Source organism: Pollachius pollachius (assembly GCF_949987615.1).
Source record: "Pollachius pollachius genome assembly, chromosome: 9".
Lineage (NCBI taxonomy): Eukaryota > Metazoa > Chordata > Actinopteri > Gadiformes > Gadidae > Pollachius > Pollachius pollachius.
This window is the reverse complement of record NC_136942.1, coordinates 22,395,882-22,407,957: the sequence shown is the minus strand read 5'-3', so window position 1 is coordinate 22,407,957 and position 12,076 is coordinate 22,395,882. Positions and strand designations below refer to the sequence as shown.

Sequence of the window (12,076 nt, the reverse complement as noted above, 5' to 3'; positions counted from 1 at the left end):
ACTGTGTCTATAGTAGATGAGTTCTGACCCATGTATACTGTGTCTATAGTAGATGAGTACTGACCATGTAAACTGTGTCTATAGTAGATGAGTACTGCAAATATAAACTGTGTCTATAGTAGATGAGTACTGACCATGTAAACTGTGTCTATAGTAGATGAGTTCTGACCCATACTGTCTATAGTAGATGAGGTCTGATCCATGTATACTGTGTATATAGGAGATGAGTTCTGACCCATGTATACTGTGTATATAGGAGATGAGTTCTGACCCATGTATACTGTGTATATAGGAGATGCCATAAAATAACAGTGAGCAGGAGTAGTGTTGTAGTGAGTAATAGTACTGGTGAGGGCTAGGCCATGAAGAGGCTCCACACGGGGCCGGCTGTGCGGCCATGATCAATAGGGTAAAGGTCATTAACATGTTATGAATATCATGAGGCCCTGGGAACAACGCAGAGCCGATGGATGCTGCTCTGATTGGTCGGCGGCTCTGTGTTGGAGACACCACTCCCCAAATGACCCCCCGGGGTCAGCTGAAGAGCTGACACGACCTTTGACCCCCTGCTGAGAGGGTGATTGAAAGGTTTTTTTGCTTCACATAAACTTGACTGTTAAAAAACATATTAGACTATATATTATAGTGTTATATATTATATTATAATATATTAGACTATATATTATAGTGTATGGGGATACATGGGGGGCAATACACAGAGGCAGGCAGAGCAACAGAGAGAAATGGATCATTGACTCGAGTTCTGTCTAGCCTGTGAACAGTGAACAGGCATTTCAATGAGACATGAGTGTTTCAACGTAGCTCCACACACACACGCAAGCACGCACGCACGCACGCACGCACGCACACACGCACGCACACACACACACACACATACACAAACACACACACACACATACAATGATAACCAATAAGGAGATGTCGGCCAAGAGAACATTCTTTAAAAAAGTTTATTGGCTTTTAAAACCACTTTAAAAATCTCACCAGTGAGTACTTTCCATTGAAAAAAAGGAAACAACGCAGTTGCAATATCAACAAGCTACTGTACATGAAGCAGTACACCAGACAACACCACAGAGGACGGCTATTCTACTGGTAGAAACGGACAGTTGGTACTGGGTCAGTCGGGGGTCAGGGTTCAGAGGCTCGTGTACATCTTTATGGTGCATTGGGTCGTTTTTTTTCCTTCATTCAAATTGAAATATCAGTGCCTTATTAACGTAAAAAAATGAAATGATGAGAAAAATATTAACTTCACAAAATGCTATGTGAAACAATATGTAGAAATTGACTGAAAAACAGTCAAAACATATAGCATTAAGAACAATATTAACTTAGTAAACAGCACACAATGAAAGTTGCGCAACTCAAGAACCAGCACTGTCTGTCTGATTAACAGAGCCCGCCCAAATCACATGACAGTGGTAACCAAGATACAAAGTACGATAGAATTCTTCACACATGCGTGCGTACAATCATTTTTATCAACATAATGAGCATGTAGGTTTTAAAAGGTTATTTCAACATTTCTCCATCCTCAATGCTTTTATTCTCATGTATGAGAATGAGTAAGAATGTGTATCTCACTGAGATTAAAGCACATTTTGCTACAAGACAATTATTCTGACAGAGTCATTTTCTGACAATTCAATTAAGTTTCCTTACTCATGTCATAACAAAAATATTTTTTGCGGGTATCCATCATTACCATTTGTCCATAAAGGTGTGGCAAAGCCTTGAGTCATACAAATTTAGTGCAACAATGTGAACTTCCAAAGTTTGTTTGAAATATGATTCATTGACTTTTTTTCTCCAGTGTCGGCTGAAAGGCTTTGAGCGCAATGTTTGTCACAGAAATGTTTTCAAACAGCCTAAAGGATTACAACTCTTTTTCTGTATCCCCTCATCAATACACCATGCCATTGTTCCCGCTCCACAGCACACATCACAATCTGCAACGGCAGAGGCCTATTAGCGTCAAAGTAAAACGGAACAGAAACTAAATACATCAGCAAGCGAGAGACCCAATAGACAGCATCACTTGAACAACAAATCAAGCCAGAAATGTAACACATAACACACACAGTATTCTTGCCTACTATAATTTCGGTTACGTTTTTTTTTTCATGATGGCACCATAGACTTAGCTAGAATAATGGCCATAATATAGTGTCTTGATACATCAAATAGCTTTGTATCTATCCTATATACAGATGGAGCTTTAACATGACTTATACAACAATGACGATAGTCAGAAACTCAAGCATAGCATCCTACTATATCACATAGCCTACCTGGCTAGCCGTGATGGTTTCAACATGCTTTCTGGTCCATAGTTGCCTATAAAGCATAGGAGGGACCATTTTTATAATGTACATACTTTACATAGATTTTTGCAAATGAATGTTGTTTTATTTAATGCCATAAAACTCTTTTTAAGTTATTAAAAAAAAATCTCTAATGCTGCCAGTTTCCCTTCTTTCTTAATGGTAACACGGAGTGTATGCAGATATGATAATCTCAACGTTATAACAAATCATCTTTGGTATGGAAATAAGGCTGGATTTCAACTAACACTGTCTCACAACTAGCCTAGCCATCGCATCACAGCACCCAGGCTCCACAGGTAACGTAGCCATTTCCATACCATTGATACTCTAAATTCAACCCAAGGGATGGGGGTGGGGAGGGGTAGAGAACGGCAAATGATCTCAAGCGGAATGCATGTCTGCCAAAGGAATTCATAAAAACGCCAACTTATTCTCCATATACAACTGGTAAGGGGACACGTTCATAGTCTATACAATATGCATCATCTATAACACTGATAATTAACCCAAAAGATAACGAATGAACAAAGATGAGGAAATAGTGCAGAAATGATGAACAGAAGAACAGCTGCCTAGATATGAGGACGCCCTGGGTGTTTCTGAGGCGTCGTTATACTATGTACAGTGTCTGTAACGGTGGCGTAAGGCCAGGACTTTGGGAATAAGGCAGCCAGTTGTTCCTATCCACGTGTGAAGTCCACAGAGTGGCCTGAAGTTCACTCTTCTCTCTACGGACTCGTCTACTCCCTTTGTAAGATAATAAACAGTACAAGTAGTATAGGCTTTTAAGAAAAATGTCACTGTTGAACAATGCTCAGACAAGAAGTCTGGATCTTAACCGTTTTGGTTTATGATAAAATATAAAGATTATGTCATAAATTCAGCACCTGGTAGCGAGTTGCTACCCGTTTTATATTCAGATATGGCAGGCAGGTGTACTATTTCATGTGCATATATTACAATCCCAATATGACCTTCCTCATTGTTGTATGTGAGATGCACACTTTAAAAACATGTGTTGACAACATACAGATTGGTCTTTTGTGCCAAATTTCCAACTTATCTCAATATTAAGTGTTTGTTGAATACAAATATTGCATTATTGATCGCCTATAATATGGAAGATTAAGCTTCTTTCTGTGTTCATATCTTAGAAATTGATAAATACTTAAAATGCATACATTTCTGATTTCACATGAGAGAGAGAGATAGGGAGAGAGAGAGAAACGGACAGACGAACACAGATAGACAGACGGACAGATAGAGAAAGAGAGAAGTGGTAAAGACTGTAATTCAGGGTGACAGAAAGTAAAGGTAAGAAATGCTGTAAAGATCAGTAGGAGAGATTTTCTGGTAAGCCTGGCACTTTAAACAGGACAAATGGCAACGTCCAGACAAATCCCAAACAAACAATAGTATAAAAACACGTACACGACGGACACGCCACACGAACGACGGGGGGAACCCACAGAGAGTTTAACATCAGCCCAGCATCTCCACCGTGGTGGGCTGGTCTTTGCTCTCGAGCCACTCGAAGCCAGAGTTCACGGGGTCACTGCATATCTGCTGAAACAGTGGGTCGTTCTTCAGCTCCTCCAGTGTTGAGTCTTCATATTGTTCCTGCGGCTGGTTGGGGTCAAACAGCAGGTTTGGGTCCAAGGTGTTCAGGTCAGTGATGCTACTGGACAGATCCGAGTTCAGTCTGATGTCGTTGGAGAAGTCCGAGGCCACGGCGTTCAGCTCCGAGGCCACCTGCCCCACCAGCTGGGAGCTGGGGTTCAGCCCGTCGTCGCCCAGCAGGTCCTTCACCGTGTTGTTGAAGTCCAGCTGCTGCTGCTCCTCCTCCGCTGCCGCCGCCGCCGCCGCCGCCACCGCCACCTCCTGCTGCTGAGCGCTCTGACGGAGGAGCTGGGCCTGCGTGTGCACCGCCGCCGCCTCCTGGAGCTGCTGCTGCTGCTGAAGCTGCTGCTGGTCCTGCCCGCTGGGGCCCGCTTGTGCTTGGGCCTCGTCGGGTCCCGGGAAGCCCCCCGGCTCTGCGGGGCCGCTGGTGAGGTAGCCCTGCTGGAGACCGAAGGCAGCGGGACTGGAGCTGGCCGGCAGCTGGGCGGGGTGGGCGGCCCCCACGCTGAAGGAGGTGGTGGTCTGGAGGATCTGTGTGAGGTTCATGCGGGCGGTGTAGTTGGAGGGGAGGTTGTTGATGCCCAGGCCGCGCACCGCCTCGTCCCCCTCCGAGTCCATCTTGCTCAGGATCACGCTTGAGATCTTGGTGTTGTTGTTCTGGCCCTGCACCGGCAGCAGCTCGCTCTGCATCATGATGTTCAGAGGCACCGATTGGCTGCGCTGGGCCATGCTGTGGGCCGAGCCCGCCCCCTGGCTGTTTGACAGGATGCTGAGCATCTCGGAGGTGATGGCGGCGTTGAACGGGGAGATGACGGCGCGCGTGGTGGTGGTGGTGGTGGTGACGGTGGCGGTCGGGGCCGCCGTGTTGCCGCTGAAGTTCCGCTGACGCACTGCCGGGCTGACACTGCGACAACGGAACGTACCGGAGCCCGAGGATGTGGTGGCCTTGTTGTCCAGCGGGGCGGGCACGGCAAAGCTCTCCTGCTTGGTCGGCGTGCTCATGTTACTTAGCTGCTGCTGCTGCACCGGAGAGATAGGGGTCAGGCGGCCAAAGTGAGCGTCCTGCCTCGACTGGACCTGAAAGGACTGGCCGGGGATGGCAAAGGCGTGAGGCTTCCGGAACTGGTCGTCCACCAGGTCCTGGTAGCTGGGCAGGATGCCGATGCTTTGAGTGGACAGCGGCCCGCTGCTGCTGCTGTTGTAGCGGTTGTTGATCCAGTCCAGCTTGGCCTTGTCGGGGTGTGTGGCCATGGGCCTCTGCATGGGCTTCACCGGGCTGCTGGACACCACGCTGGAGTCGTGGTACCCCGTCATGCTGGAGTTGATGGGCGTGAAGGCGAAGGGGTTCCTGCACTCCACCGGGCTTGGGGGCACGCTGCCGCTGCAGTTGGACAGCGGCGTGCTGATGGGGGTGTGGCGCCCCATGGCCCCGTCCACCGGGGTGACCACCGCCATACGGGAGCATGGGCTCTCTCGGGTCATGCTGTGTCCCAGGGTCATTTCGGAGGTGGGGGTTGGCGTGGGTGTCGGGGTGGGGGTGGGAGTAGGGGTCTGCACGGGGGTGGTGCTGCTGTGGGCGGAGTGGAAGAAGGCCGGGCCAGTCTGGTGGGCGTTAAGGATGGAGGCCGGGGGGCCGGCCGACTGGCCCTGCAGCGACATGTCCACACAGGTGCTGAACAGAGGCTGCAGGCCCTTCAGCTTCATCTGCTCCTCCATCTGCACCAGCTCCTCCACGATGCTGTCCTGGGTCATGTCGTCGTCGTTGAAGGGGAAGTAGTCCATGCTGGGCTGGGAGCCCGAGAAGTCCAACATCTCCTGGGAGAGAGCGAGCTGGCCCGAGGCCTCGCCGGCCTGGCCCATCATGGCGAGCTGGTCGGCCTGCGCCTGGCTGTGTTCGGCTGGTATCTGCTGAGCGAATGCCTGTTTCTGCAGCTCCTCCAGCTGGCCCTCCTCCCACATTGTGCTCTTGAGGTCACCGAGGGCCGAGGCCTCGTGTGCTCCTGAGTTGGCTGGTATGAGGTGAGGGTCCGTGGCAGCGATCTGCTGCAGCAGCGCCTGGTCTGCAGTGCTGCTCATGGGGGCCGTCGCCGCTGTCGCCGCCGCAGTGGCCTCGCCGGAGGAGGCTTGGTCCTCGCGCTTCACCAGCAGGGCCTGGGGCTTCACAAGGGTCCGGGGGCCCTCGGGCTGCGTGAGGGGCAAGTCGGAGAGGGCGAGGACCTGTGCCCCGGGGCCCAGCGAGGTCTGCTTCACTGTCACCTTGCAGGGTGCGCTCTCCGGGCGGGCGGCCGCCCCCCCCGCCCGGGGGACCCTCTTGGCCGCCGGCCGGCTCAGACCGGGTTTGGGATTTTCGATGAAGGCGACCGGCTGCTGGGAGATGAACACTCTCTTTACGGGGATGATGTGGGCGTCCACCCCGGGGCCAGAGCGCTTCCTGGGGCCCTTGGCGTCCGAGCCGGGCTCCTTAGGGGACAGGGTGACGGCCGGGGAGCCGTTGGGCGGCACGCTGCCGTTGGCGCTCTGCTTCTCAACAGTCAGGTACAGAGTGCTGTCCAGACAGCCGCCGTTATTGCTCTCCTGGGCCCCGGCCGTGGCCACGGTGGCGGGAGGAGACTGGGAGTCACTTTTGGTCCTGGCCACTTTGTCCGGGATGGGCGAGAACTTGACGAAGAAGCTGGGTTCACTGGCGGCTCTGAACTTGGCCACCCGGTCCTCCGTGCGGCCCCCGGCGGAAGAGCCCGGCTCGCCCTGCTCTGCCTTGGAGTCGCTGTGGAGGGCAAGGACCGGCCCCGGCGCACTGGGCCTGAGGGCCGGGGAGTGAGGCGTGAGCGGGGTGGGGCAACGGATATGGTGGGGGTCCTCCGAGACGGAGGCGACGGCCATGCCGGTGGAGGCGGGGCGCAGGGTCGCTCCGCCGCCGCCACCACCACCGCCGCTGGGCGTCAGCGAGATGGCCGTCATCTTGACCACGTTGACGGAGCTGACGTGGGGCTGGGGCATCACCGTCTTGATGGGGCTGTTGGTGATGAGCAGCGTGGGCGGAGAGCGCAGCGTGATGGCGCTGGTGGCCGAGGGCTTGGGGAGGATTTGTGCGTAGCGGTGCCTGGCCAGGCGGTCCCCCACCGGGCTTGCCGAGATGCTCTGCTGGGTCTTGGGAGATTGCTTGATGGACTGCGTGACCACTTGGAAATTAACGGGCATCACCTTCCCCTCGGCGCCGCCCACGGGGCTTGGCGAGGTCATGGGCTGCCTGCTCCTCTGCACCTGAGGAAATGACAACACACATTAGTCCGGTTCCTCAACAACTTCACTTGACTACAAAGTTTGAAAAAGAGCGGGACTGGTTTATGGGTTCTTACAAATCCCTGTACCGTGATGGGACTGGGGACGGCGGCCACCACGATGCCGATGGTGGGCTGCGGGGAGAGGAGCGCGGGGCTGCTGGTGGGGATGGTGGGCCCCGGGGTGCTGACCTCCGTCCGTTTGATCTGGCTGTCGCTGGGCAGGGGCGAGTGGAGCTTCTGCTCCTGCTGCTTCTTCTGGATCTTGCGCTGCAGCTGCTGCTTGGCGTCCACCGAGGGAGAGGGCAGGGTCTTCACCTGGGGCTGGAACGAGTTGGCCTCGGCGGTGGGCACGAAGGCCGAGGGCGTGGGCGTCTTCAGGCCTGGAGAGAGAGAGAGAGGCACGCATTTCTTTGTTTTATTGAACCACAGTGTTGGGGGTCAATTGTAAAGTATTTCTGAATTATTTTAAACCGAGAACCATCCCTGTCAGCGGGCGTTCCCGTCATAACAGTTAGCAGAACCAGCCTTACCGGTGGGCGTTCCCGTCATAACAGTGAGCGCCGCCATGGACTTGGTCCCGATGTAGTGGCTGTTGAGCAGGAAGCGGGCCAGGTCCTCCACGTGGTCGAACTGCCGGGTAAGGACCTTCTGGGCCCACTCACACACCAAGCCGCAGGCCGCGGACCGCATCTCGTCCTCGGCGCTGGGAGACTGACCCATGGGCTCCATCAGCTCACACTGGGGGACAGAGGCCCAAACACCGTCACGTTAGACCACTGGGGCCTGAGGCTTCAGCAGCAGACCTGCTCTATGGCTTTGTAGACTGTACAGTTCTTTGGGGCTCTTACCCCATCTCCAGACTTCTGCAGGTCCAGGTTTGGTAGGGACGGCATGTGAACAAAAGCTTTCTTCCTCAAGCCACTATAACAGTATGTGAGAAGGAGTTAAGGTTCACACTCTTTCCATGTGGCCGGTGTGCAACAGGAGAGAAAGGGTCATGTTCCCCACATGGCTTCGGACTCGACATTTGCCCATACCTCTTGCTTTGAGTCTTATCCGTCATGCTCAATATCTTCTCCACAATGACAGGGACCAAATACCCTCTTATTATACCACATTGTTGGATGGCTGCTGATATGAGAGCATATGTAAGATGTTACTGTTTTCCTGAAGAGGTATAGCGTGGTAATATATGAAGAGATAAGCAGAGATGCTTTTCTGTTTCCAGTTTGGCTAACCCCCTCTCATCTTGACCCTATTGAAATGGCTAGGAAGGCTTCACCAACCACTGCTCTTAACACAGAGTTTGCAGTTAATTCACACAAGACCACTTGACAACTTGACTGTAACTGATATGAGATGTGTGAGTGTCATGTATGTGTATGGTTTCAGTCATATTTTTAGAAGTAAAGACTTTGAGAGCACTTAAGACTAGCAGATTTACACTAAGCTGAGGTAAAGGTGTTAATAATAATAATCACTTATGAAGGACAGCATTATGTATAATATACAGTTTCACGACTACACTAATGTTACAATTGTACCTATAACTCTTTGGAGACAGGAGAAAAGCATCAGGGCTAGATGCCAGGTAAAACTGAAAGAGTCATTCATCCTAAATCGTATTGAATCAAGTGACAGCTCATCACTGTTAAAGGATATTTGGATTTCCCTCTCATGCCCAGTCGACGTGCCTTCATGTTGGGAAAGACATTCTTCATTATCTTTCCAAAGTCTGCTGCGCTCAGTGGATTGTAGCCAAGATTGTCACAATAACTTCTGAAAGTAAAACACGAGGATGGAAAATATTATATAGGAGTTCACCACATCGTCACAGACCAGTACAAACAGTATCTAAGATTCTCTAATATAACTCTATAAGGTATTCATATACTTTTAGCACCAAGGAAGGGGAATTGGGATGAGATGAGTTCACTGTTCCAATTAAATCAAATTGATTCCTTTCCCTAACGAGGGTTGCTGCACATGATTCTATGTTCTTGTCTGCTTGAGGAGCTGTGGCCTTACTTGTATTCGTCATACACCTCTTGCTTTGGCAGGGAGGTCTCCGGGTGCTCCTCCAGGTGATTCCTTATCCAGTTGAATGCATACATTTGTTGAGTACGGCTCGATGACATGGAATTCTGATCACTATTGTGGAGAGAGGGAGAGACGGACACATAAACATGAGTGGAACAGGATTCAGGCCTGTATGGGGAATTTTCTTGTCCTTTCAAAAGAGAAACGTTTTGTACCATAGTCCCGGAGTGGAGCAACCCCTCTGATTCTCAGTCCTACTGTGCAGTATTTGGCAGCAGGGTGGGGTTGAGGTTATGAATAGATATGGGGAAACAAACGAAAAACACAAAACCACTGGTATAGCATCTATCTACCAGTAATACATTTACAACATCATAAGAATCAAGCAGGGTGCTGAAATGGATGCTTGGACCCCACCGATTAATTGAACAGAACAAAAAAGGATCAGATTGTCTGACCTTTCCCTAACCTCACATTAACCTTGAACAAATAGTACAGCAGGTGAATACACAATGACAACATGGACGATTGAATTAAAGCAAATCAAATCAAATTATCCAAATTCCAATTAGAATTGTTCATTCGGTTGCTAATGTGTAGTTCGATTCTGAACTACACATGGGTGCCAGAAGGAGAATAAACCATACCTTTTGTCATTGCCGTTGCCCGGACCAGAAGGCAGCTTGAGGTAGAGGTAGAGCTTTTCGATGTCTGTAAACTTCTCAACATCTTGCTGCAAATGAAAAGATTAATATTTCAAGATAAATATTCGTATTTATGTGTCATGATTAGTAAATAAAAAAATATGAGTGTCCTAATCGAGCAACTAAATATAATCAAATAATTGTCATCAAGAAACAACACAATAGTCCTTAATTTAACAATGAAAAGAATAATAGATTATCAAATGATTATTGCGCTATTAATATTGTGCATTTGGGAATAATAATTTGTACAATGTCCAGAATATATATAAAAAATAGACCAGACCATTTAATCTTTGATGAGCAGTAGAGGGGAGCTTACAATATATACATTATTGTGCATAGTAAAATGTGCATGAATGGAGGAAGAATAGAATAATGTGTATTCCTCCTCTTAGGAAGATTCAAACTCTTAGCCTGCTGCTCTTCATGTAGCATGCAGGTTCAATCTAATCACTAGGTAAAGACTTCGGCCTTGTTTTTTGTGATTATGAATCCACCCTATATTTCTGTCCTAATATTTTATCAGGATATTAAGAAGGCATTCATCTCAATATTTCCTAATGCATTAGCCTCTTTGTTGCTACGGGAACCTATGTCCGAATACATGAGGGTAAAACCGTCACGCAAGTACTGAATAAATCAATGATTGAATGGATGAGTATCTGTTCTTAAACAAATATCCAATTAATCCCAATATTTTCCAGTTATCCATCAATTCATACACATCCATTGGGATGCTGTGCAGGACACCACGGGTTATTAGTTTTTCTTGGGATTATCCTGAAAGGGCTTTTCTTGGCATCAGGTAGGGCTATAACTACATCACTAAATCAGAACTCAAAACAATCTGCCATATGTAGGCCATGTGCCTGTGAAACCCAACACACAGGGTCACATATATTATGCTGTTATAATCATTTATATTACAATCCACAAAGATGTCAATGGTAAGAGAACATTAGAAAGGGCTCACATATGAAGGCGTTAATATGTGGTTAATGACGGTTAACTGACTAGGTGATCAGGTTAGTGTAGCATGCATCATATTTACTCACCAATATGTTGTCCACTTTTGATTGTACAGTTTTGCTATAATGACGAACAGAGCAGAAACAGCACTCAGATGCATGATTCAAAACACTCATGTACACATTGTCATCAACATCTTTGGTCGACATGCACGTTGTGTAGTGTGTACTATGCATTAAAGCGTCAATCGACGATGACTTGTAACACATTGATGAAAAAAAATATTTCCCCTTTATTGGTAGAAACCATCACACATCCACGTCCCTAATGGACCGAGGGTCGTCCTTTAGGGGAGCCGAGGTGCTCAATAAGGAAGCTCATGGAGCATCCAGTGTGACACCTGTCATGCACGGTGAGCATCAGCCTCCTCCTTGACATGGCCTCTGCTGCTCGGGCTCACGATGGAGGCTGAGCCTGTCTCCACCCGGATGGTCCATCCTGCACTAACACTACACATCCACCCGGTTATAACCGTCCCGAACACACGGTATTACCCGGTCATAAGCACCCATCGGCTGGGCCGTGTCCCCGCTTTGTGCCCCCCTGTCTCCCGGCACCTCCGACGCTACGCTAATGACAGGGCTAGCAGAGGACACTGAGTGGAGGCTGAGGACTGGTGTTCTCCGTCTTACCAAATTGAGTTTTTTATTTTGAACTGTAACGCATTTGCCTCGGGCCCCTGGAGTCCCGGCACCAGCGTCGGAAGAGAGCCCGGGCCCGCCGCGGAGGGCCTCTGCCCCCCGGGTTGTTGTGGATCCTCAGCCATGGCGGAGGTTGTGGGGCGGAGGGGAGCTCAACGGGTAGGCCTCGTCCTCCGCTGGGCGGGCATCACCCCGGGTACAGCCCGGCTAGGTGGAGCTGCTGCTGGACCGGCCGTGAAACATGGTCACCTACACTACGATCTCAACCCCACGAAAAATATAAAACGACAACAAAAACAGTCGGACGTACAAAAGACATCCAGCGAAGGACTCCACTACTGCCGCAAATAGCACGCCTGGCCCTGCAGCCGCTACGGGGGGTAGTGCTGCTGCCGGCCGCTGGGGGC

At 49.7% G+C, this 12,076-nt stretch overlaps 1 protein-coding gene across 4 annotated transcripts; it reads right to left on the bottom strand.

Annotated features, from left to right (window-relative positions):
• Positions 1-963: 963 nt before the first annotated feature.
• Positions 964-11,999, bottom strand: rfx7b (regulatory factor X7b). 4 transcript variants are annotated; one of them, XM_079743469.1, is made up of 10 exons: positions 11,661-11,999; positions 11,055-11,088; positions 9,940-10,025; positions 9,508-9,549; positions 9,281-9,403; positions 8,915-9,031; positions 8,101-8,185; positions 7,783-7,990; positions 7,328-7,632; positions 964-7,232 (listed from the first exon to the last, which is right to left on the bottom strand). In XM_079743469.1, exons 1-10 carry the CDS (start codon positions 11,792-11,794, stop codon positions 3,834-3,836), a joined length of 4,533 nt encoding a protein of 1,510 aa, XP_079599595.1. In that variant the 5' UTR covers positions 11,795-11,999; the 3' UTR covers positions 964-3,833. The 4 variants fall into 4 exon arrangements, with proteins under 4 accessions (XP_079599595.1, XP_079599597.1, XP_079599596.1 ...); XM_079743471.1 differs by having other exon boundaries at positions 7,340-7,632; XM_079743470.1 differs by having other exon boundaries at positions 9,508-9,546.
• Between the last annotated feature and the right edge of the window lie 77 nt (positions 12,000-12,076).

Bases quoted from the DNA above. Each gene is read 5' to 3' on its own strand.
- rfx7b (XM_079743469.1), bottom strand. From the start codon at position 11,794: ATGGCTGAGGATCCACAACAACCCGGGGGGCAGAGGCCCTCCGCGGCG. The intron at 8,186-8,914 runs ATATCCTTTAAC...ACTCCTTCTCAC, and splicing joins GGCATGAGAGGGAAATCCAA to ATACTGTTATAGTGGCTTGA. The intron at 7,991-8,100 runs GTAAGAGCCCCA...TCTGTCCCCCAG, and splicing joins TGCAGAAGTCTGGAGATGGG to TGTGAGCTGATGGAGCCCAT.